General features: G+C 39.9%; 2 protein-coding genes across 2 annotated transcripts; one reads left to right on the top strand and one right to left on the bottom strand.

Moving 5' to 3' along the window:
- Positions 1 to 10,569: 10,569 nt before the first annotated feature.
- Positions 10,570 to 13,255, bottom strand: LOC118314563 (leucine-rich repeat transmembrane neuronal protein 4). Its single transcript, XM_035641101.2, has 2 exons — positions 12,721 to 13,255; positions 10,570 to 12,278 (listed from the first exon to the last, which is right to left on the bottom strand). The coding sequence occupies exons 1-2, from the start codon at positions 12,770 to 12,772 to the stop codon at positions 10,732 to 10,734; spliced, it is 1,599 nt and encodes a 532-aa protein (XP_035496994.1). The 5' UTR covers positions 12,773 to 13,255; the 3' UTR covers positions 10,570 to 10,731.
- A 7,538-nt stretch (positions 13,256 to 20,793) lies between these two features.
- On the top strand, positions 20,794 to 24,524 carry lrrtm4l2 (leucine rich repeat transmembrane neuronal 4 like 2). The gene is made up of 2 exons (XM_035641120.2): positions 20,794 to 21,108; positions 21,562 to 24,524. Exons 1-2 carry the CDS (start codon positions 21,054 to 21,056, stop codon positions 23,181 to 23,183), a joined length of 1,677 nt encoding a protein of 558 aa, XP_035497013.1. The 5' UTR covers positions 20,794 to 21,053; the 3' UTR covers positions 23,184 to 24,524.
- Positions 24,525 to 25,503: the final 979 nt, after the last annotated feature.

Here is a 25,503-nt window from a genome sequence, read left to right as displayed (position 1 = left end):
CTAAATAGGCAGTAAATGCTTCAAGGCGACTTGAAGAATTGACATGGCCGCTGTGACGATGAAACAGCATAAAATGTAATGTTTAATATTTTCATGTTATATTATTCATTCTGTCTGGAGTGCCTGACTTTTCATAGAGTGCTAGATAAACTGTCAAATCCCATTACAGCTAAAATGCCACTGATTGAGTGAACAGAAGCTTAAACTGAGGGAATCCAGGGCATGTGATTACTGATTGATCGATATGCCATTGTAATAGGACACTTTCTGAGGATTAATTAGAAATGTACAGATTTCTGCGAATGCTTTTTCAAGGGAAAGATTTTTCCTGACTCCGGAAAAAAGTGAACTAGATCTGAGGATGAAAAGAACTAACTCAGACTAAAGACTTAATGGAAAAATCCTTTGATACACTATGACTGCTATACCATCAAGCTGTGATGCTCAGTGCATGCCAGGAGTAATTTGGCAATGAGTTGACATAAATCTGCTTCAACTTCAGTAAGAGATTTCCTGACTTTTCCTAAATGCCTTTTGACAACCACCAGAGAATGAGGGTAAGCGTGATGCACTCAGCTGTATGATTTGGCTGACAGATTATAGCAACAGTGATAGCACATAGCATATGCAGTCACACCCCTCACTCAGACCACAGCATACAATGAGGCTATATTGCATTGTGGTCTACTGAGGTGGCAGTCAGTGGAGAAATTGGTTTCTGTGCCTCGTCTACAATGCATTTCACTTTTATGATGGATTGTTGAATGTCAGTGTAAAATTGTGAGCCAATCTTTCAGTGTGTTCTGAGTGTCTGACACGAAAAGTAGATGTTCTCCTCTGCAGTTAGAGTTAACCGGAAATATTGCAGTGGATGAGACATTACCTTTTCAAATAGCAAAATCCGTTCATAAAAGCATCAGCAGAACATTAGAACTGCTTGATGAAATGGTTCCTGTAAATGCAGGTATACAGTGTATGATCTTCGACTGTCCCAGATGACAGATGACCAACATGAAAGAAACTTGGCAAAATCTTTCATTGTGGCTCTAGAACAGTGGTCTGACGCCACACTCTGAGAGTCTGTAAAGTTCACCAATGGACACTGTCACTCCCTCGTAACCAAAGCTATGCCCTGCATTAACCAACCAATAGGAATGCGGCATGAAATAATATAAAGCATGAACAAAAACCCTTTTCCCGAGCCAAAATGACCATGTCTACATTCTACATGTCTACTTTCTTCTCTTCGTTCTCGTTGTTCCACCGGGATGAATGGAGTTCGGCTCTGCTCGCTTATCTGTTACAGCCACCGTACGCCATTAACCAAACTATAACCATACCTCTAGTAATCAGACATCAGTTTATTTTTTTTTACATTTTACAGTAATTTGCAATGGTTTGGAAGACACTGATACATTATTTGTCCTGCCAATATGAGCATCAGATCAAAAAACATGTAGAGCCAGTTGCAGTCAACATATTTGGCAATTTTATTCGGATGACTTCTTCAGCTATGCTATGGACATGAAACTATGGATGGCATTGTTGGTCAGTCAGTTAAGCACTTTATCTAGACTTAAATATCTCTTGATAGATAAACAGCACAGACATTCATGGTTTCCAGTGGATAAATCCCAATAATACAAGGATTCACAGACTTTTCACATTTTCACTTATCTAGTGACATATCTCAACAACTATTGATTGGCACAAAATCAATAGACTAATCCTTAGGACTCTAGTGTTACTATGATTTCTGTCTCTTGCACCACTTGATATTTGGGGTTTTCAGGAAAATATATCTAATTTAATATATCTATCTAATAATTATTGGGTAGATTGCCATTAGATTGGGAACAGCAATATAGCCCTGGGGTTTCATTTAAATCCCCTAAACTCTCATTTAGCACCACTCATTATTTCAATTTGTCTTGTTCTTTAGTTTATGACGAAATACTTGCGAAACAAATGTCATTCCCATCAGGATCAGCTGTACTTGCGTGTAATGCTATTATGTGCAATTGTCCGCATGCTAACAAATTAAACTATATGAACATGGAATATATTGTACCTGCTTGACATAAGAATTTTCATAGTTAGCATTTAGTAAACAGCAGGGATGTAGACTTTCTTTTTTACTTTCCTACTTTTTTCCCCTCAAAACTTCTTTTCAGCAACGCATCTAACTGATTATGTGCATCAGCTGTTCCCACTGTCCGAAATTTGAGATTTTCACCAACCGAAAGAATTTCCAACAAAATATTCCTGTGATTAACACAAAATTAGTTTCCAGCTGATTCATTGTTTCCTGAACAAAATTGATAAGAACACAACGGAGCGAGACATGTTTAATATAATATTAAATATTCATCACGGTTTATGTGAGGCTGCAGAAGGGGATGGCCTCTGGAGATTGTTTGATGGAAAGGATGAATTGGTTTTATTTATATCATGATCATATTCATTTATGTCCAAATGAGTTTGGGTAAAAATAGAACATGGATAAATTCCATTTCATCATTTGTTGTGTTTTTCCCTGTAATATTGTAATATTGACCTTATATGTAAAGTGCCTTGAGACAATGTATGTTGTGATTTGGTGCTATACATATCAAATTTAATAATTTAAAGAGTTCTGTTTGTACATTAAATTGTAGCCTATATTAAATTGTAGTTCTAACATGTACAGACCCAACTGAATTGTCTATAGGCTGACAGAAGTTAATATGATCTTTAATATCAAGTGCAAATCAGAGTTAATGATGTTGTCAAACAATGCTGACCTCAATTTAAAATGTGGGTCATGACTTTCATCTCTTTTTTCCACAGTAGCAGAATGTTTGTCATCTAACTTGATTATCTGTCTTCTGGCTTAAGGCTACTGCAAGAGTCTGTAATGATCAGTCAGAGACACAGACAACGGTTCATTGTAAATGTTCTGTAAATAAGTACATCTAACCCAAAGTGAAAGACAATATTGTCTGTGTTGAAGACATTTTCTACCTGTTCCAGATTAAGCTATTAGCACGCTAAACATGTGCTATTAGTACATCTTAATATGTACAATAAAATTGTATGAAGTTATCAATTGGATGAAAGAGGAGATACAAAAGATTATTTATTATGAAACAACAGAACTGTCATATTTATTTTAACAAGCTATTTTAGATTACAGACTGTTATTTCACAGATCTTGCTTTGCCTCTTCTCACTGCTAGGTTTGTTGAATGTATTCCACCTCCTCACTAGAGCACACATCACACCTCCAAAAGGAACATCTGTCAAAAGTCAGAATCATACATATTGTAGAGTATGTTTATCTGGGGGAGATCTCAACCCACACAAAAAACAGCCTAAGAGGTGCTTTACACCAAAGGTAGGTCCAAGGTCTTATTCTGTGCATTTGTGCTAAAAACTGTCACTGCAACATTTTAACACAGCATGAAACAAGAGCCTTGACTAGAATGACGAGGGTTATATTTGAAAATATTTGGGCAACCCTCAGCTTGTTGATCAAAAAATGACGGAGGCACCAGAGAAAGAGATCAGAAATGTACCGCCCATGTTTAAATCAAACATCTGGACTTATTTTGGATTTTTTAACAAGGAAGGGAACAAGGACATGGATATGACATATGAGATTTGCAAGGAGTGTCGTATGAAAATGAAATACTCTGGAAATACTGCTCACCTGAGGGCTCACCTGACACGCCACCACCCAGAGATAGCGCTAACCATTGACGGCCAAGCTAGCGTCAAAATAGCGCCAACGAAAAACCAACCAACACTGGACATGCTTAGCTTGACAAAGCTACATCACATTTCTGAGCGAGCTAAGAAAATAACACAATCCATCACCTACTTCTTTTGCAAAGACCTACATCCTTATAACGTGCTGGAAAATGAGGGATTTTGCTACATGCTTAAGACTCTGGGGCCCAGGTATGCAGCACTTTTTCCCCGACACAGCCGTACCCAAGATCTACAGAGAAGTGAAACTTAAAGTAGAAGAATCTTTGAGTACGGCAGATAGGGTCGCGTTAACTTGCTATGCATGGACGTCAAGGGCAGTGGATTCTTATGTGACGATAACAGCACATTATCTCACAGAGGACTGGCAACTGCTGTCCCACGTTCTCCAAACTAGAGCAGTTCACGAAAGTCACACCGGAGCAAACATTGCAGACCTGCTGCAAAATGCAGCACAGGAATGGGAGATTTCCACCAAAAACCTTGTGGTTCTAACCGACACACTTCTAACATGGACGTTGCCATTCATTTACCATGACACCTGCATGTTAACTGTTTCGCTCACATGCTAAATCTTGCCTCGCAGCACGCTTTAAATCTGCCAACAGTAGCCAGGCTTATGGGGAGAGTGCGGCACATAACTGGCTTTATTAACAGAAGCACGGTGGCAAACCACGCTTTGAAGACTAAGCAGAAAATGTTACAGCTCCTAAATCAGAAGCTCAAGACAGACGTCAACACAAGATGGAACAGTGCTTATCAAATGCTCCGGCGGTTCCTGGAACAGCAGCCTGCCATTTGCGAAGCGCTGTTGTCTCCTGATGTGAGAAGGAGTAGCACAGATATCTGTGGTAAAAATGTATTTAAAACTTAAATACAAATTAACTATAATATTATCTACCACTGTCTTTCTTAACCAAGTGAAACAACATATTTGCGGCAAAATATATTAATTATCTCTCTTTTGATTGTGTGTGTGTGTGTGTCTGTGTGTGTATTGTACAGGGGGGATTGAGGCAGCAGACAATCCCTGAGCCAGAAGCCCAGGGACATCAGGAGGAACCTGGCTACACTGAAGTGGAACCCCATCCCCCTGTCATACCAGCCAAGATGAAGTTATGTGGGCGAGCAGACTTGCTTAGTCAGACTTATGTTGATGTTGGAGCCTCACCAAAATCATTATCTGCCATAGCTGAGGAAGAGGTGAAAAGATACCAGGAGGTCACACCGCTGGCACTCATAGGAGACCCACTAAGATGGTGGAAAACACATGAGCAAGTATATCCTTTCCAGGCCAAGCTGGCAAAAAGATACCGTTATATCCCAGGTACCAGCTTCTCAACAGAAAGAGTCTTCTCGACAGCCAGAGACATTGTCACGGCACAAGGGAGCACTCTGACCTCGGACTATGTTGATCAGTTCCTCTTACTGAGCAAGAACGCTGACATTCCTTCACTGTCCAAATGTCTTTGAACTTTTTAGTCCCAAGGCCAGCGGCCAAAAATCAACAGTAGCCCTTTTTTAATTTAATTTAATTTAAGAGTACATGTTTTATTTTATTTTATTTTATTTCAATTTAATATTTTAATTTAAGAGAACATGCTTTATTTTGTTTCATTTTAATTTAAATGTAATTTACTTTAAAATTACCCAGTTGCTGAAGGGGCTGCATAACTTTTATGTACAAGACAAGTTGCATTGTTCAAAAATACCTGTAATAGTACAGTAGTCCACACACGTTTGCATTCAGTTAAGTTGCACTATGTAGACTGTAATACAAACTGTTTAGTTTCTCAGGTGCATGCAACATTCATGACACAACATTCATTCATTTTATGACAGTGTTGATCAGTCTGTCAATCCTATTTTGCTGCAATAAAAATGACTGGAATGAGATGAGTAGACTGGAAACTTTATCTTATTAGATAAAACAGATGTTGACAAAGTTTTCATTTGGGCACATAATTTGCTTGAAAAAAGGTAATAAATTGCAATATACTGTATATTATTGCAATACTCAGTATCACAAAATCGCAATAATATCGGATCGTGGCTTTAGGAATCGTGACAATATCGGATCGTGGGGCCTCTGGTGATTCCCACCCCTATTGATTATCCACAGCACTTCCAATAATCAGGTATGTTCAAATAGGTATTAGGCAGAGTTGTAGAGCCTAATCAGGTATAGGGTACAGGTATGGTAATACTTAGTATGGTTAAAATATTGGCTTGCCAGTCTTACTCAGACCGACATACTCAAAGGAGCAAAGAGAATACTGAAAAATCCACCATGTGTCCTCTACTCTGAGTATGATATTCTAACCTCTGGCAGACCATATAGAGTACCTCGAGTGGAGACTCGGTCATTTAAAAAAAGTCATTTTTGCCTTCTTCTATTGACATCTTAGAGAGTAGTAAAATCATAGTTTAAACCTTAGAGGCCATAGTCCCCAAAGGCATAGGATGGAGAGATTGCACAATACCTTCATAAAGTTTTGCCATATTGTTTTACCAACAGCACTTAAATGTTGGGACATATGCATACAAGTATATGGTTGACTTCATGTCTATTTACTGTACAAAACATTGACATTTGTAAAATAAAATGACATAAGAACAAGAAAAATTGTCACCTACAGAGACAATTAAATATCGTAACGTATTGTATCCTATCGTAACCCTATGACAAAAACACTTTGAAGTTATTGGAAGGCTGATTTTACTGTTGGACAGTGCCATGTTATCTGTTTCCCCTTTGTTTCCAGACTTTGTTGTGAGAAGATAAACTGCTGCTCAATGTGTATTTGCAAAATGTCCAACTGTTCCTTTAAACAGCTTAAATGTAGCCTGTTGCTTTCAAGAGCAATTTATTTGACTTGTCAACAATATAAGTATAACTAGAACTGCAAGCAGTGTATAACAGTGTCCAAGCTCTGGCGATTGAGAATTAATGAGATATTTATCGATCATATTTGATTGGCCAATCTTCGTCAAATTTGTTGGCGAACTTCAGAGTGTCCTGCCAAATAAAAATCTAAAGGTTTAGTGATAGCATTTAATTTGGCTGAGAGATGCAAATTTAGTGTTTTGGCAGCTAGCTACACAAATTTGTTTGTACATAACTTCCGCAATTTTGAATGGAGCAAAATTCTTCTTTCTTAACTTTTTGTCAGCTCCCTCTGGAGATGCTACGTGCCAAGTTTCATGCAGATCGGACGCACAGCCTAGGAGTTTCAAAAAGGAGGTTTCTGATAAATCGTGATTTTGCAGGGTAAAAAGTCTAGGCGGAAGTGGGCGTGGTCAATACCAAGTACTTTCAGCTCCATTCAGGAGATGCATGGATATAAGGTTTACAAATGTGCGATGTACGGTATGGGAGTTATAGGCCAAAACACTTTTTTTTAAAAATCATTGCGCCCCCTTTTGGCAAGTGTGTCACTGTTTGGGCCTGAGCTGTGGGCAGGGTACTGGACCAGTCCTGAAAATGGCACCGCTCCACCATGCACAGTTTAGGCTGTGGCGGGACTTTTATCGTTGGAAAAAAAATGAGAAGACGGAAGAATAATCTTTACAAAAAAATAGGGTTTCCAGCGCCACTGGAATTGCAAAACGCGGTTCCCAGCCCCCACTGGCTTGGACCCCTAAATATATATATATATCCATAATTATATGCATATCCCTCAGCGCAAGTTCCTCTAATCAATCTGATGTGCTGGATAATACACGTAGATCCATTACAGGGATTAAGTATGTAAGTATCATCACTCGAGAAGTTAAACAACAAAATGTTGTGTAACAGCCATTTCACTTAAAAGTTGGTTTCTTCCTGCATTTTGTTGCACATGAGTTTGAATTGAGTTGACCAAACCCATTTTTCAAACTCGTCAGGCATGATAAAAGCTAAGTAGTCTACTTCTGTGGACCAATGGATCATTGCCATCCAGTCTTGCAGTTACAGTAATTTTCAATTCCACCAAAGAAAAAGACAGGCAAGAAAAATGAGAATTAATGAGAAAAATATAGCTTTTCTATGGAATAGCGAAAAACAAAGATGGTGTGTCGTATCTCCTACAGTACGTGTGTTACTATACTTTTCATAGTAGTATGTGGAGCAGTACTGTCATTAAAGGTGTGTTTAAGTTTCACCACTATGTGCTGTCTCATAGCGCACAGTGATATAAATGTATGTTTTCTAAAATGACGGCCCCATTTCCGACATTATTAGACACTCATGTGGCTACCCTTCACTTCGCAAGTGAATGACAAATACTGAAAGCTGTCAAACTCCCGTCACATGATGGAAGCCAGCCTTCTGTGCATTTACGCACAGATGAAGCCATCTGCCATGCTGCCATCTTGGCAAGTAGAAGCAGTGTATTTTGATTACTCATCATTCTTATCTCTGACATTTTAAAGACACGGCTGATATTCTACCACCTTCAAATTATTAAGTATTTGTCAAATAAAATGTACCCACAGCTGCAGGATTTGACTGGGCAAACACTTCCATACGCCCATAGAGGCCATTATTTTTTAATATTACCAGCAGGGGTACACTGGGTGCCACATTTCAGAAAAAAATGAAAAAATTCAAACAACATGATTTAGGCCCTAAACTAATTTCACAGGGGATGGGTGGGTGCGAACTACTGCAGCTGCTCTGTGGGCACACTAGTTGATGGCAAACAAGGTAGAAACAGGGCTCTTTAAAAAAAATGATGTGCCACAGGAAGACAGTGGAAAGTACACAGTTCAAAGAGTTCATCAAAATTCACACTCGGTGAGCTCAGTTTGCTGCATCAAAGTCTACCTGCTGAGCTGTTCTGGGGGAAATCTATAGAAACAAATTAACTCAAAGTCTGTAGGTCTGGGCATTTGCAGAAGATAACAGGCCTCAATTACAAAGCTCTTTCTCCTAATTGAAAATGCAGCTAATAGTTTAAGTGCTTGCTATCTGGGATAGCTAAAATAATGTGCAGGGGGCTCCCCGAGTTTAGGTGTAACAATATGCCTCTAAGTGTGGGGTTTGAACCATGTAGCAGCCTTTTTTCGTATACTCCATCTCTCTCAATTTCATCTTGACTCTGTCCACTGTGTGGCATTCAATAAAACTTGAAACCCTCCTTATATATTAGACGAGATTGGGCTGCATTGGCCTTTTATTGTGATGAAAATAACTTCCAACAGTATCACTGCACTTCATGGAGTTCTTGTATGTAACCCATACTGAATTCAGGTGCAAGGCACATGGTCAGCAGACATGATACTGTAGAGTAGTGGATCAAATAATGCAGTTATATGCAACAGTTAGAAGTGAAAATGCATCACTCCAACTTAAACATGCATAAAAACCTGATAGTGCTTTTAATGCGTTTTCTTACTTTGCATTGCAGTGTTTGGCAAAAAATGTAACAAGCACAGGAAAAAAAAATTCAATTACTTTTTTAACAACTCAAGCTGCTCCCTTGAGCTGTAGAGGGCAAAAAATAACAAAGCAGAGGAAGTTTCAGCTCCTTACCTCTGATGGGCTACTGGTTATTCTAGCCAGTGGAAGCCCAATTAGGTCTGCTATTTAATGCACCCACGCCACATTCTCTCATGAAAGTTACAAGATTGATAAACCGGCCATATCACCTCGAGTTGAGAAGCGCTCTGCCACAGATAATCTGACAAAGAGCTGATTTAGCTACCTGTGTATCGTATGTGACATTACTGAAAACAATGGAACATATTTGTGCAGGACTCTCCAGTGACTTCAGGGTAGGACACAACAAGAATGTAAGTGGTACCACAATACAACCACCTGACGTGAAACACATTCTAAAATGATTTATAGGGTCCATGTCCCAATATAGGAAATGAGCTGTGTGGCAGTGCCCTGCCAGTTACAATGGAGAAGAAAGATGTCTCCTGCACTCCACAGCATGTCTGGTTAGCCTGACAGAAATGTGCAGCTAAGATTCCAGTGACACTACATCTTTCCCAACACAAAATGTCCCGTTAATCACACTTAACCATACTGCCAAATGAAAGTATGCAGCTGGACAATTGAAGACAGATGCATGGCATAAGATTAAAAAAGAAAAGAGAGAGTACAGGCCCAAAAAAAGCCTAATTAGGCGTGAGCAAATTGATTAGTCTTTCTGTCAAGGCTTTGTGTTTCAATCCCTCCTCACGTAAAGTGGCTCAAAGTCAGTCGTGTGGAATTCTGATATTAAACAAAAGTAAAATAATGTAGTTTGTTAGGGCAGTAGTACACAAAATCCAGACAGAAATCCGTCCCAAATGCATAATTTATCTTATATTTGGATTTAGGTCTTTCGAGTGTTCTCCACTCCACTGTTTGAACTTGGAAAATTAAAATAATCATTAAAATCGTAAGTATCTGACTGCTGGAGGCAGAAAAAGAGAATGGGATATATGATTATCTTGTGTCATTGTAAATATTTACATATTTAATACAGTGGCTTGTGTGTTTGTTATCACAGCTGGTGTAGCAAACACACAGGGTAGGAGAAGACCACCTGCAGGGTGACTTGATCGAATACATTTTTATCATTCCATTCAGGACAGCAAGCCATTTGTGAATAAATATCAGGCTGGCTGATAATACATAGATTCATCAATGAGCGTGTCAGGAATGAAAAATGAACCTACTTTGTGTATAATGCATCTTACTAAGATAGTGATATTACAAGATATATAAGTTATGCAGGTAGAGGAGCTGCCACTGCAGTTTCAGCTAATGGGATTCATATTTTAGCAATAAAACTGCATGATTCAGGACAACAGCTGGGTAATCACATGGAACTGAACAAAATCCATCATATTGGAAAACAAGTCACCATGCACTGACCTTTATTTCCTAATCCCAAAAAACAGACAAGACCAAGGGGGGGAAAAAAGGACTTTTCTCCATAGATTGTTGGAAAATTTACCTCTCATGCCTCGCAGTGGAAATGGATTTTTGGAGGGCAACGGTCATACCTCGCATTCCCTGGAGCCTGAGATGGTGTATGTGTAAGGTCCTGTCCCATTAACCAGCACATCCATAGTCTCTGAGTGTGAAGGCTTGTAGTCCACATAGTACTCTTGCAGTGGTGAATTAAGGGAGCGCTCAGTCTCCCGTGCCTTTTTCTGACGCTTTTTAACCGTTGAGCGCTGCTGAAGCTGTTTGATGCTGCTGGGATAGCGCTTCCATGAGACAAAGATTACCAGTAGAATAATAGCCACAGATAAGAGGAGGGCTACGCTACCAGCTATGATCTTGTGGAAGAACACATACTCAGTATCGGGAAAGGGGATGGTGGGGGAGACCTCTGAAGGAGCCGGGGAGGCTGTCTTGTTCGAGATCAGCTTCTTATCCACCGTAGACTGCGTGGGAAGAGGCAGCAGCTCTGCTGGAAATGTATAAGTGAGGGGAGATGCTGTTGAGGTGATAGTAGTTGATGTTGCTGTACAGATGTTATAGGTCTCCACCACATCAGTCACTTTCTCTCCTTGTGCCTCCTTAGGGCCAGCACAAATCATAGTGGACTCCTTGTTACCCTTAAAGGTCTTGAGCCAGGCCACCAGGGGACATATGTTGGGGTTACAGTACCACAAATTACCAGCCAGACTGATGGTCGTGAGGGAGATCCAAGTCTCTGCCGTCTGCTGAGACACATTAGTGAGTTTGTTGGAGTCCAGATTGAGTGTCTGGAGATTAGGGAGGCATTGAAATGTACTTGGGTCCAGCACTTGGAGTTCATTTCCCGAAAGATCCAGCTTTTGCAAGGCAGTCCATATCCATGGCAGGCCTTGGGTTAGCAGTTTGATACGGTTCCATTGTAAATAAAGTGCCCTCAGATTAGTCAGGCGGGGGAAATGAGCAAAATTTATCTTTGAGAACTGGTTGTGCTCCAAATGAAGCTCAATGAGTTTAAGAAGTCCTGCAAAGGCATTACGTGTGAGGCTCCGTAGCCTGTTGTAACCAATATCAAGAAATTCCAGGTTGCGACAGTCAAGGAAAACTCGCATTGGGACAGTTTTTAAGGAATTGGACCTCAAGTGCAAACTAAGCAGTTTCCGTAGACCGAAGAACTGTTTAGGCTTGAGAACCTGCAGTTTGTTGTAGGAGAGGTCAAGATTACGTAAATTAGGAGCGTCATGGAAAGTGTTGTTTTCAAGTTTTGTGATCTTATTTGAGCTCAGAATCAGTTCTTTGAGCCGCCGTATCCCATGGAAAGTCTGGCCATCCACAGCATTGATGTAATTATGGTCAAGGTAGAGCCAGACTAGTTGACTCAGCCCTGCGAACTGGTGGGCTCTGAGGTTCACTAGACTGTTGTAACGCAGGGACAGACCCTGTGTGCCTACAGACACATTGTTTGGAATGTCACGGAAGGCGTTGGATTCGCAGTATATTATTTTACCATCACATCTACAGCTCTGGGGGCAAGGACGATCACGGATCCCACTTGGAGCAGCAAGCAGCCAGGTGGGTACCAACACTGTAAATACAAGGCATCTGAAAAGCACTGGAAGTCCTGCAGGCACACAGAAAAGTTTAGATAGATTTAAGAGCTTAAAACATTGACCAAACAGAACAAATGTGCACAGACTAGAACAGGATACCTTTTAAAGGAATTAAGGAACCAAACATTATCACCCATAATGTGGTCTGAAGCACTTGATAACAGAGGTGTCTATTTGCAGCCTACTTCATTTGCATCCCTGTGTTCATCTATACACACACACACACACACACACACACACACCATCGTCACAGTCAAAGTCAGAGACACGGAAAAGGTGATTGAGAACGCAAGCGTCAGACAAAATCTGTCAAACAGTTATTGAGCGGAAAGCCTCCCTCAGATCCCACAGCCTGCAGTCATCATTCATAAACCGCAGGAGGTCAAAAAAATTAGCTTTAAGTGAATTGCAATTTGGAAACGACCTAAGACTTTGCGGGAACAGTCTACATACCCATATGTGTGCGCTGTCGGCTCCTCCACATGTTTAAGGCGCTCTGTTGCATGCGTTCCGCGTCCACATGTTAGACGCACTCGGCGATCTCTCCCAGGACGCCTGTCTGCGCGGAAAATATACCAGCCAGGTCGGCTTTGCGCACAGCCTCACACCTGTCGGAGATGAGAAGAGCTCCAGATGGTGTGCACCAACCTCTGCCTGTAGTTTCCCACGTTACCGCACAACAGGAGCTTGATTATGCATATTCCAGACTGCCACCCCACACAGCCTTTGTACGGATGCACTCAATCCGCGTGAACGCGACAATGTTGAGCGCGTGTTTTGTAAGGATGTAAAATAACCTACATTTTAAACAGCGCGACGCAAATTGTTGAATCCAGGTTTAGTGGTAGAAAACAGATACGAAACCGACCAAGTAAAGAATATTCAAGGGGATTAAACCGTGGTCCAAAGCCGACAAATTGGATTTATCCTAATTCAGATGTGGGCAGTGCCAGGAAAAAGCACAGTCTTCTGTGGATTAGACCCGTTGACCGTGGCACCAAGAATAAATCAGTTGTATAGCAACAGGAATGATGTTGGTGAAGGATTATATTGCGCTCACTGGTGCTCGTTTCAGGACTTGAGATGCCCTCTCCTGGTCAATGAGCGACTCACCGCAGCGCACACTAAAGTAGACTTCATTGTCCTCAGGTACAGAGCCGGCATATCAATTAAAGCACAGGAATGGGACGACTGTTTGCTCTGCAATTACATATTTGTGAAGCTACACTGCGAGTCAAACGCTCACGAGCAGTATGTATGGACATTTTCAGATTACTCGCAAGAAAACGCTCATTGCAGGATTAAAACCACCAAATTAAAATTTAATTTGGATCTTAGTTGTGTTTGGGACTTGTATTACCTTTTTTTATCAGCAGCATGAGTGTCAAAATAAGAAGTACTCACACCGAATGGTCGATATATATTGTTGGAATATTCAGAGTTATCACAGATAGATTAACATTTAAGGAACATTTGCAATGCTGCAGCTGGATATCTACCTTTATTGTGCAGTTTCATCAATAAGAACAGATAACTATGTTAAATACACACAGATGTATATGAAAAATACCATCTTGCTGCATTACAGCATAAAATTGAATAATAAAATACACAAAAAAGATTACATTTATTAGGTATTGAAGTGAAAGTACTCTACTATTTTCTACCCTGTGAATCACGTTTTTTATATACTGTATTATTATGTTTGTTTTACTGACATTTGTCATAATTTAAGGCATGAATTGTCATTTCACGACATATGATACTGTATCAGCAGCATCAACAGTTGCCATCTCATGTCTGCTAACTACTTGTGCCCCCCACTGACGTCAGAAGGTCCCCGGTGGTTTTACCCAGTGGATCTGGAGGTGGGCCTCCGTGGAAAAGGTCAGCTTGTTAAACCCAAGTTTGTGTAAAGCACAGGAATGAGCAAGAAAACAATGTACTTGGCTTTGCCCAAAAAAGCCTATCTCTCTCTCTCTCTCTCTCTCTCTCTCTCTCTCTCTCACACACACATATATTGACATATCAGTTGACACTAATATGCATCATGCGTATAAAAAGGCTGCTCTCAAGGCATCATAATGGGACTTTGAGTCAGGGTCAAAATCATCACTCTAATGGGTCCCTCTGCCTCTGTACTTAATGAGTAGTGTAATTACCGGTAATGGATGTTAATGAACATTTGAGCTCAAATTGCAGATAGTTTGTGAGCAAGGTATCGATGGAAACAAAAATAAAACTGATGCATCCAGCACTTCAGTGGCAGTAACAGATTTAATTCCCATTGTTAGATCAATCAGCTAACAGGAGTTGAAGGACAGGGCAGGAACCTACTCTCTCTCCAAATCTAACTCTATCAAACACGGACGCACACACACACACACACACACACACACACAACAAGGTGACTGGAAGAATGACAAATACTTTTACCCAGTATACGCTTTGAATATAGCACATCCATGTACATGTAATACACACGCATATAATAATAATAATAATACATTTCATGCCATCATGGTAAAACATGAACCAAGTCTATGTGATGCACTAATCTCTTGTTAGGGTTAAGTATGACTTCATATACACAGTCAGCATACAGGAGTAAAATAAAAGAGATACAATAAAAAAAAGAAGGAGCACATTCATAAGACTGAAATAAAAACTGTCTTCACAGAGCACAGAGGCATGTTTGGTAAAACTGATTTCTGCTGTCTATTGATAGCATTTATAAGGCTTTAGATAGTAATTATACCTTATATAACTGCTCACATAAAATTAAGGGAACCCTTAAACACACATTTAGATATTGATGAACAAATTATCCAAGTTGAAAATCTCTATTGATGTACATTGTATAATTTGTTGAGATTTTTTTTTAATGACATAACAAGGGTCAGGGCCATTGAGGGCTGGATTCAAAATCACACAGAAAATCAAAGTGTAGAATTTAAATCTGATCCAACTTGCTTGAATTTTATCTCTGCAACTCATTATGTGACTATGGTCCCTGCGTGCCTGTGTGCACTCCTGACAATGTCTGTGCTACTGATTAATCGGTGGATGTTTTCCTGGGGGATCAGACCAGAACCCAGACCTGGATCAGGGCATCAGGGAGCTCCTGGACAGTCTCTGGCGGTACTTTGCAGCATCAGATACACTGATACATAATGTTCCATAGGTGCTTAATTGGATTTAGGTCAGAGGAATGAGAGGGCCAGTCAATGGACCAGAAGGAACCCAGGGCCCACTGCACCAGCGTATACGGTTTGACAATCACTCTGAATATTTCATCCTGGTACCTAACAGCAGTCATGTACCGTTGGCTATCTGTGCGACCCTCCAAGGATATGCCTCCACAGACCATTACTGACCCACCGCCTAACTGGTCATGCTGGATGATGTAACAGGCAGCATAACTTTCACCAAGGCCTCTCCAGACTCTGTCATGCCTGTCATAGTGCTCAGTGTGAACCTGCTCTCATCTGTGAGATTTGTGTCCCAATAATGGTGGAAAAAGTTTGAGAGGGATCAAAATTGATTTGATATATTTTTGATTAAGCTGGTGAATAATTTCACACTTCTGGGATATCAATTCAACTAAAATGAGATTAGCTGCATTTACTGAACTCCTAAACTGCATAAATGTGACAAGAACAGCAGAAAATCACAGAAGCGGAAAACACACAATGGCAGGAAGTGGGGATCTGAAACGAGAGGAGAATTAAGTAACACAAAATAAAGTGGGAAATAAATTTTAAAAAGTCAAAATTGCAGAACACAGGACCAAGGTAGCAGGTGGAGACATGACAAAATTTGTATATGGTTATGATACTGTATGCCTGTCTTCTATTTATCCCCCACAATATTTTTTGTCAGATTATTATAAATTGTATGTATACATAAAATGACAAATGATAATATTACCACTCACTCTCTTTCTCTACATTAAATTTCTTTGATGATTAAAAAATTTACATGCAGGTTGACCAAGAAATAGCATATCACAAAAAGTCTAATCTGTTGCTGATAGTAAACTGACTAAAATACATTGTGCAATTTTACTGTTTGACTAGTTACTATTTGAACAAACAAACTATTATAACATTTTTAAAATGCACATGCAGTATCTGTTGTATATTTATGGTGGAAAATGATTATAATTTGTAAGAATATGCTGCACAATTCTTTAGTCTATCATGAGTTTCATCCCCTCAATCTCTTTTCTAATGAACCACAAACCAAGCAATTGGTCATTTTGTTTTGTATATTGTCAAATGATATATTGAAATGAATAGCCACAAATTCATGCTGGGGGAAAAAAAGGGGTTATCTCCTGTTGTAATCCTACATTAATGATCACAGCATGTCACTGTTGAGCTATCACCACATGCGGTCTGTGCATCAGTTTTTAATTGTGTTTTTGAACAAGACCAACTTTCACATTCCATTGAGCTTTTTGGGGAATTTGGTATAACTGGCTTAGGCGAGCAATGCAGAGCTGAAATGGATCAACAAAAATACTGTCTCACAGTATATTTATAGTCAACTCAAACTCTTGAAAGAAACTTATTTTAACTCCACCAACTTGAATGTACAGTATTGTACATACAGCTGTAGACAAACAGTAAAATGACTCGTGTTTTTGATTTCACGACGTGCTAACTAATTGACGATTGTCAAGTAAGAATTAACCCCACAAGAGAGCAGTGTGACACTGTTGTCACAAAAAGCATAAAAACCCAGACCACAACAAAGGTATAGTGCAACCATATGCACTCACCTCACTTTGCAAATAACTCAGTCACCAAATTGCTTCCTATGAAACTTTAATGACTGTCTGTGACTGACTGAGCCCTGAATAATAGAGGAAGCGAAGGAGCGGCTTTTTTACAGCATAATGAATCCTACTGAAACAGGGTGTTGGAACATATAAATAGTGAAATAATTAGGTTGAAGAGAATTTAAACTGTATTGTACAGTTGTACTGATCCTGGCTTCTCAACTTTAATTAGCCTGCAAATTACACACATAATATCCCAGCAGCAGGTAAATAATCTTGAGACAGAGGACAGGTCCCAAAACAGCTGGCACTTCATCCCCTATTGCTATATGACTCAAAAGAGAAATGAAATGGCTGCATACTCTTTTATTTGTCTTTTGACATACCAACGGGCTGTATGTTGGTTTTGCTTTGATTATATTATCTCAAAGTATTGCCTCTGCTTACAAACTAAGCTGAACTAAAGTCAGAGCACTCAGGAGATTCTTGAAATCTGATGTTTGAAGTGGTGATTTATATTCTGGTCTATTTTAGACGACTGTTTTCTTTGGATGTGTTGTATACATATTTTCTCTTTCGACCAATTTACCATCCGAAACATCAGCAGCAGAGATACTGCAATTAACATACAGGATGTTAATGAGAGATGGCTGGTTGAAAAGACCATTGTGTCAAATAGGTTAAACCAGAACTCTTCAGAGTTTTTTCAGCAGCAACAATCTACCAAAGATGAATACACAAAGCTGTCACAAATGTTGGTCTCATGCATAGAACAGAACACTCATGCAAGGAAGTCGATGAGGATCAGTTGGTAATGAATTATAGAAAAATTATGATAATGGGCTTCAACATTTAATTCCGAGTCAAGCAACCGGACAATACTTGATGTTTCCTACAAAATCAGCAGTTTCAATTGTATTCATATAGCATGCGTCATGAATGTAAATGTTCTTTTTTGCAACTTTTTATTTAATCTTTTTCATTTGTATATTCCTCATGTATCGGGATGGTACACATGAGTCTACTGGGCAAAGAGGTTTCTCAACCTTGTGCATACAGTCGATGCAACAGGCAGAATCCAAAGACAGATTCTGATACCAACCTGTAATATTTAATATGAACACTAAATAAAGACAATAAATGAAACACAGCACATCTAGAAAAATAACACACCACAGTTACACCAAATGCAACTTTACACTAGTACAGTTTCAGCAAACAATTTAAGCTTCAGTGTATTTCTTATAAATTATCAAGTTCACATCATAATTGATTCAGCTTCAGTCATTACTTGATACTTCTAAGAACCCTCCATGATGATTAATTAAAATATATTTACCAAAATATTTGGTTGTTTAGGTTTAGGTTCCCTGTCATGGAATAAAATTAATAAATACAAAATGTGATAATTATATTTGTGGGATTATCAAATCCAGGGTTGTTGGTGACCTTGAAAGACCAGAATTGATTGTTCAAAAATATTAAGTTCAGCAGAACGTCCAGTGTTGACTGTCACCTTAAATTGAAGATCTTTTAGTTTCAGTGCTATTTCTTCATTATGTGATTAATGTTTTTTTAATTATGCCCCCTAGATTAAGTATGAGTCATGTATTTGCATGAGTGGCATGACATGATGTTATAAAGCCACTCACACACTGACAGTCTTACAGTGGGGACTATGAGTACTCTGGCCAATTCAATGTACCGTGTCTTATAGTAGCACAATATAAATTATATATTTTTAAAAAACATTTAAAAGGTTAAAGAAAAAACATAAAATACATATAACATGGAAAAGGTTTTGTTGGATTACTGTAATGCCATCCATCCATCGCAAGACAAAGGCCACTAACTTTTATTGAGAGATTCATTTCCAGTTTAGATATGTCAAATATATTAAAAAGTTGTTTTAAAAATATAATCAATTATAATCTGCTGTTTTCATAGTACAATGGTTTTACTTGGGTGACATGCCTGTACCTTGTATGATCTGACAGATGAAATTTGGAAAAGTAAAGGTCAGGAAATGATGACTGAGTGGATGACTAAATCTAATGGTCCATCTTTCCACCAATTTGTGTGTATATTACAGAAGATACACTACAGTGCATTGCAGGCAATGCATGCATTCAAAACTCAACTGTTAATAATCTCCTATTCTAACATCATTTAGTAAAGGTGGACTCGTGGAATTGATTACTCTTAATGGAGCAGGTTATTGTGCTACCTATCAAAGTGTTATCTGTTATCCACTTTCACCCATTTATATTTCGTTGGCAGTGAGAAGATAGAGCTTGTCGCCTTTCTGAGGTTGATTACACTGCCATTCCTAATTGTCAGTCAAGATTTGGCTGGTGCACACAAACACACACAAACATACACACACACACACGCACATTTCTGTTGACTAAATTAATCCAGCTGATTAAGTGATTGTGATCAATGGCAGTCGGTACAGCACATCCTCCGTCACTGAGTACAGGTATTATTTTCTGTGTAGCAAGTGCCACACTGTTGTTTTGCCTGAATGTTGCAAAGCAGCCTCTCCTGGCAGCTCTGCTGTTGAGCAGCACGTTCTCCCACATTTCTGGAATATGTGATCTCCCAAGACCCGTGTGAGTCAGCATATAGCCTTTGAAGAGCAGATTTAGTTTGGATTCAATAAAAAAAAATATATAAATACAAAATATTACCACCTTCCTAACCAAATATTTCCATGACTTCATCTGTCCATTTCTTTACAACCACATGTGACATGTTATCTTTGCAGAAGTCATTATCTGTCAGCAGCTCTTAATGCATGTTATTACTCTGTGAGTGCACAAGGGGTTGCTGTTAGCACACATAACTCAGTCCTTTCAATGATGTACTCTACAGTGAAATGTGGCGTGTTCCACACTACTGTTTCCAAAGTGAATTAAAGGCTTTCCCATCTCCTCCGCCTCTGCCCCCCTCCTTCCTTGGCTGTCTGTCAACTGCCCACTTCATAAAGGCCGTTTATCTGAATACCAATAATCCTTCTGTTGCCACCTCTCCAGCAGCATCTCTAGACACGAAGAGGTGTTAACTGTTTATCTACATGAACTCCCTCTGCTGCCAGAGAGTGTGGATGGATGCCTCACAGCCTCACACTTGAGCTGTTACCATAAGTATTATTTAAAGTAGCTGCTGAGACAAAAATCCTGATTAGTCCTTCCTGTTGTTTCTCAATGAATGATTGAAAGTATTAATGAATAAATGGTTGATTTTCACCATGCCACCACCTGATAATGATTAAGGAAATTTTCATTAGGCTGTAATGACAGTGTGTTCAATACAATAATTCACTGTGCCCCCTGCAGTCAGCCCATATTTCAGCAATTTAAGGAACATGAGGAAAGAAAATCTGAAAAAAAAAGGACTTTCAGGGCCACCGTGAATATATATCCATATACACACACCAAATTTCATAACAACTCTTTTCTTATTGGGCAAGGTAAATAAAGTTTTTGTACATGTTCCATGTTGATTTAATTCTCATTAGACACCACTAAAACACGACATAAAACATAAACAATTAATACATAAAATCGATACTGAATTAATAAATGAAACAACAGCTGAATTCACATTTTTTTATAATGTCATATAGATACGTGTTAATGACGCCTCAAGAAACGAATGAGAGGATGGGGGGTGCATGGGGGGGCATCCATAGAGAAACAGAGCAGAGTGAGCGAGCGAGAGAGAAGGAGGGAGACTGTGGAGTGGAAGACTGCTTCAGTCTGTTGGCGCTCAAATGGGTTATTGCGCACACAGCAGGCTGAACTATAGCGGCGGGTCCAACGTGTGAAGGCGTCCTATTTCTGAGCGTCAGAGACAGACCAGTGCGCTTCGGACCGCTGCGGAAAACTTGCTACTCGTTTTTTAATGTCTCCTCCAATTGAAGATGCAAGTGCTGAGGATGCGGATCGACTCATAGGCTGCATGAACTGCGATTTTCAAATTTGAGAGCAGTTTAATGTGCTCTTTATCCATTTCTTGTAGAGGATTACTCCTTCCCCCACTAACGATGGGTAAGTCATTACGGTCTTCCGAATGTAGAGACTCTATTTCTCTCTCTTGGGGCTCCTTGTAGACGACAGCTATGGTCAGATTCCTAATGGTAGATTTCTTTGTTCCTAAACAGAAATATCGAACATCTTAAGGATGACGAGGTCTGCTTTATTTAAGCACTTCTCTTGTTTAAATCAGATGAATGTTTCCTCCATATGTTTCCCTGCGTCTAGATATGTTAATGTATCGATACCATAAAAAGTAACAAATGCCAGACTCTGCCGTGAATTCTTCATTCAGCAGATCTGGTGTCTCAGACTTCAGACCCTGAGGTGCTCCTCACTACACTGTCTCCTGTTTGAGAATTAATTTCTCACCTTTACTTATTAAAACGTCTACACACACACACACACACACATTTTCTAAAGCCATGCCATCCCTTTGATTGCCTGTGTCCTGCTCTACACCAACAGGTTCAGTGATGTTGGGCTGGAGGTTATCATGTCTTCTTCTGCAGGCAGCTGTTTTGCTGCTGCTCAGCAAGGGGGAGAAAATGTGCCCCGCTAGTTGTCGCTGTGAAGGAAAGATTGTGTATTGCGAGTCTGGCATCTTCCAAGACATCCCAGAAAACATCACCACAGGATGCCAAGGTCTGTCTCTGCGTTATAACAACATGCTGGTTCTGTTGCCATACCAGTTCGCACATCTCAACCAGCTTATTTGGCTTTACTTGGACCACAACTCCATCAATGCAATAGACGCTTTAGCCTTCCATGGTGTGCGCAGGCTCAAGGAACTGATCCTTAGCTCCAACAAAATAAGCAACCTGTTTAACAAAACATTCAGAGCCACACCAAATCTGCGAAACCTGGACTTATCCTACAATCAACTACAGTCTCTGCAACCAGGACATTTTTATGGTCTGCGTAAACTACAAAATCTCCACCTTCGATCTAATGGACTGAAACAGATTCTCATTCGAACGTTTCTGGAATGCCGCAGCCTGGAGTTTCTAGACTTGGGTTATAATCGCTTGCGCAGCCTCACCCGTACAACGTTCTTAGGCCTGTTCAAGTTGAAAGAGCTTCATTTAGAGCACAACCAATTTTCCAGGATGAATATCTTTATCTTTCCACGCCTGACCAACCTCCAAGCTCTCTATTTGCAATGGAACCGCATTAGATCCATCAATCAAGGCATCCCTTGGACCTGGCACAAACTACAGAAATTGGACCTGTCAGGGAATGAAATTCAAATCTTGGACCCAGCTATTTTCCAGTGTATGCCAAAATTACAAATACTCAATCTTGAATCAAACAAACTGAGTAGTGTGCCTGAGGAAGCTGTGGCAGCATGGACCTCTCTGACCACCATCAGCCTGGCCGGTAACGCCTGGGACTGCAGCCCCAGCATCTGCCCTCTCATGGCATGGCTCAAAACCTTCAGAGACTCCAAAGACTTTAGCATGATATGCAGCAGTCCCAAATCTGTGCAGGGAGAAAGAGTTGTGGATGTAGTAAGAAACCACTCGACATGTGTGGACGTGTCAGATGTGTTCACAACCACAGCTCTCATCATTCTGACTTCAGCCCAAGTTGTGAATGCCTCAACTCACCCCTCTCTCTCTGGTTATACAGACCAGTCTCGTGGTGAGTCACCTGCACAGAGATTAATCCCTTCACCTGTCCGTCCCAGTGGGACACCCAGAAAGACAATCGAGGCCACAACCACAAGCTCCACATCACACATCCCCCCTGAGCCCCCAACATCGTTTATCCCAGAGCTACATTTTGAACATATGGCTTTCCACAAAATCATTGCAGGCAGCGTAGCCCTGTTCCTGTCAGTGTCATTGATCCTTCTGGTTATTTATGTCTCGTGGAGGCGCTACCCCAGCACCATGAGGCAGCTGCAGCAGCACTCAGTCAACCATAAGCGCAGAAAAAAGGCCTGCAAGCAGGAGCAGGATCTTAACTCTCAGTTGCAAGAGTACTATCTGAGCTACCATTCAAACTCAGAGACTATAGACTCTTTGGTGACTGAGACAAGGCCTTGCACATGCACCATATCTGGATCCATAGAATGTGAGGTCTGAGCTCCCCACTCCATTTTAGGAGCCTAGAAGTGCAATTGCAAAGCAGAGGTAACTGGGGTTTTTTTTCTGCGGGATTAAGTGGTTTTATCTCTAATGTGAGATGACAGATTCTGCTGCGCTGAAGGAAATACTTGGGTGCATAGTACAATATAATCATGTGCACAGAGAAGAAGACTGGGAATGAGAGATATACAGTATTTGGAGAGAGCTAATTATCACCCTGACTGACTTGGGAACAGTAGCCGGGTGAGCCAGGTTAGCTGTGTGCAATATTACATAGCAACCGGACCTCTGCTACAGTAGAAGTCAGCCCTGTAGAGAGACTGATCATATTTCATATTCCTAGTCAACCTGTATTACATATGAAATATGAAGCAACGAATCAACTTTAAGTTACTCGTTCTTTTTCGTTTTGTATTTTTTTTGGGGGGGGTAGCTTGTAAAGCATTTAGGATTTATTGTTTGTGTGCAGTTTTGGGTTAGGGATGTATGTGTGTGTTTGAGTGTGTTATGTGGATGATGTGATAATCTCCTGATTTACTTCTGGTTAGAAGAGTTACAGATACCGTTTGTCTATTTGATAAACCACTGTAGTGCAGCAATTAGAAGAAGCAGTACCACAAAAAATGGGGTAGAAATCAGCAAGAGAGGATCTCGTCCTGAGATCTTTTGCATGAATTCATTCACCTTCCTTAATGGTTAATGCTTCTCTCCATAATAAATGATCAGTTGTAATTGACAGAGAAACATGTATTTTGTTTCACTGTGGTCACACACGCCACACAAACTAACCATATGTAAAACTCATGAGTTTAATCTCAGGAGTAATATTTGCCACGTTGTACAAATCTGTCAGGTCCAGCATCTGTCAAAAATGTAGATTTTTCATCAAATTTTGTATTGATTATTTCTATCATTATGATTATGCAGTGTTTGTGTAAAAACATAATATGGATACTAGGCATTCTATGTGATGACAATTGTATAATTAAATGAATCACTGACAATTGATGAAAAATGGTATGTGTGATAAGATGCATCACTTGGAGAAGGAGAACCTGCTCTATATCTATGCATTGTGCTCCTGATATTATACACTTCATTGGATTTGCTGCTGCATGTGAGGGAAGCTGACACATTTTCCATTATGTCTCCTGTTTTCTGGCTCTCTTCACTTCTGTTGTCTCCTGACACACCAGCATTAACAACCATATCGATTGTATCTTTGTTACACACCTCAAACTCAGGGCAAGGGGCCCAATGTCAGTCCCTATAGGACATACTTGAGCAGGTGAAGGAATTTGCTGTTTTGAGTTGAGTGCAAGTAAAGTCAAAGTAAGCAATGCCAATCTTCTTGTCTCCATGAGACAAAAAAGACATTCCACTTCCTGAAACCAAAAAGATGCTTTTATATCGCTGTGTTGTCTGCGTCCGTTTTGAAATATTGCTCTTGTGGGTGAAAAGGGAAGAGAGAATAGAGGCAGGCTGAGGGACATGGCATATCATCTATTAAGAACATATCACCCACCTTGGTATGCCCCCCCTGTCCCTTCCTCCCTTTTTCTCTCTGCCTCTTTTTCTTTCTTTTGTTCAGTTTGCCTGCTGTGAGCAGGGGAAATCACCAGTGGAGATATTTGTTAAGCCAGGTAGGTTTAGTCAGTGTTGGTGCTACCATGTAACAGCTGTCAAAAACCTGTTTTTCCCCTGTGTGAGACTTGTTGGAAACAATAATCCACCGATTACTAGTCTTTTTCCCACCACACATTTATCCCACAGCTGTTAGCAGTTTATTTTGGCTTGTTGTGAGGTAAACTGACACTTGTTTCCTTCTCTTCGTTATCTGCCATTTACATGATCACACATCTCCCGTGTAGTAAGAAGTTTCTGACTAGTCAAAGGTTGTTCAGATAAGTATTTATGATCTCCCACAACTCCCTTTCTCAACATGACTCAGGCTTTCTTTATCCTCCAAGCAGGCACGCAGGCACACTGCCAACAGAATCTATATCCATATATTTAGTTTCCAGGTCTCCCATACATGATGAATTTGTTTTCAAGGCCAATGGCAAAAACTGCATGAAATAATAGTAATATGAACACGACAAATGATTTATTGATCAAATTTTGTAAGATATTGTAATTAGTATTTGATTTGTCATATTGTGACTGATGAAAAACAATTTCCCATGTTTTGAAATCTTTTGGTGTTGTGTAGTTAAGAAGGAAAAAAATGCTGTGGTCTGCATCTCGCAGATCATTATTGAGGGTATTTGTTTGGATGAGAAATTGTGGGAGTGCACGGTATTGACTTAGAACAACA

Source organism: Scophthalmus maximus, chromosome 19 (genome assembly GCF_022379125.1).
Source record: "Scophthalmus maximus strain ysfricsl-2021 chromosome 19, ASM2237912v1, whole genome shotgun sequence".
Classification (NCBI taxonomy): domain Eukaryota; kingdom Metazoa; phylum Chordata; class Actinopteri; order Pleuronectiformes; family Scophthalmidae; genus Scophthalmus; species Scophthalmus maximus.
This window is presented reverse-complemented; position numbering and strand designations above follow the sequence as displayed.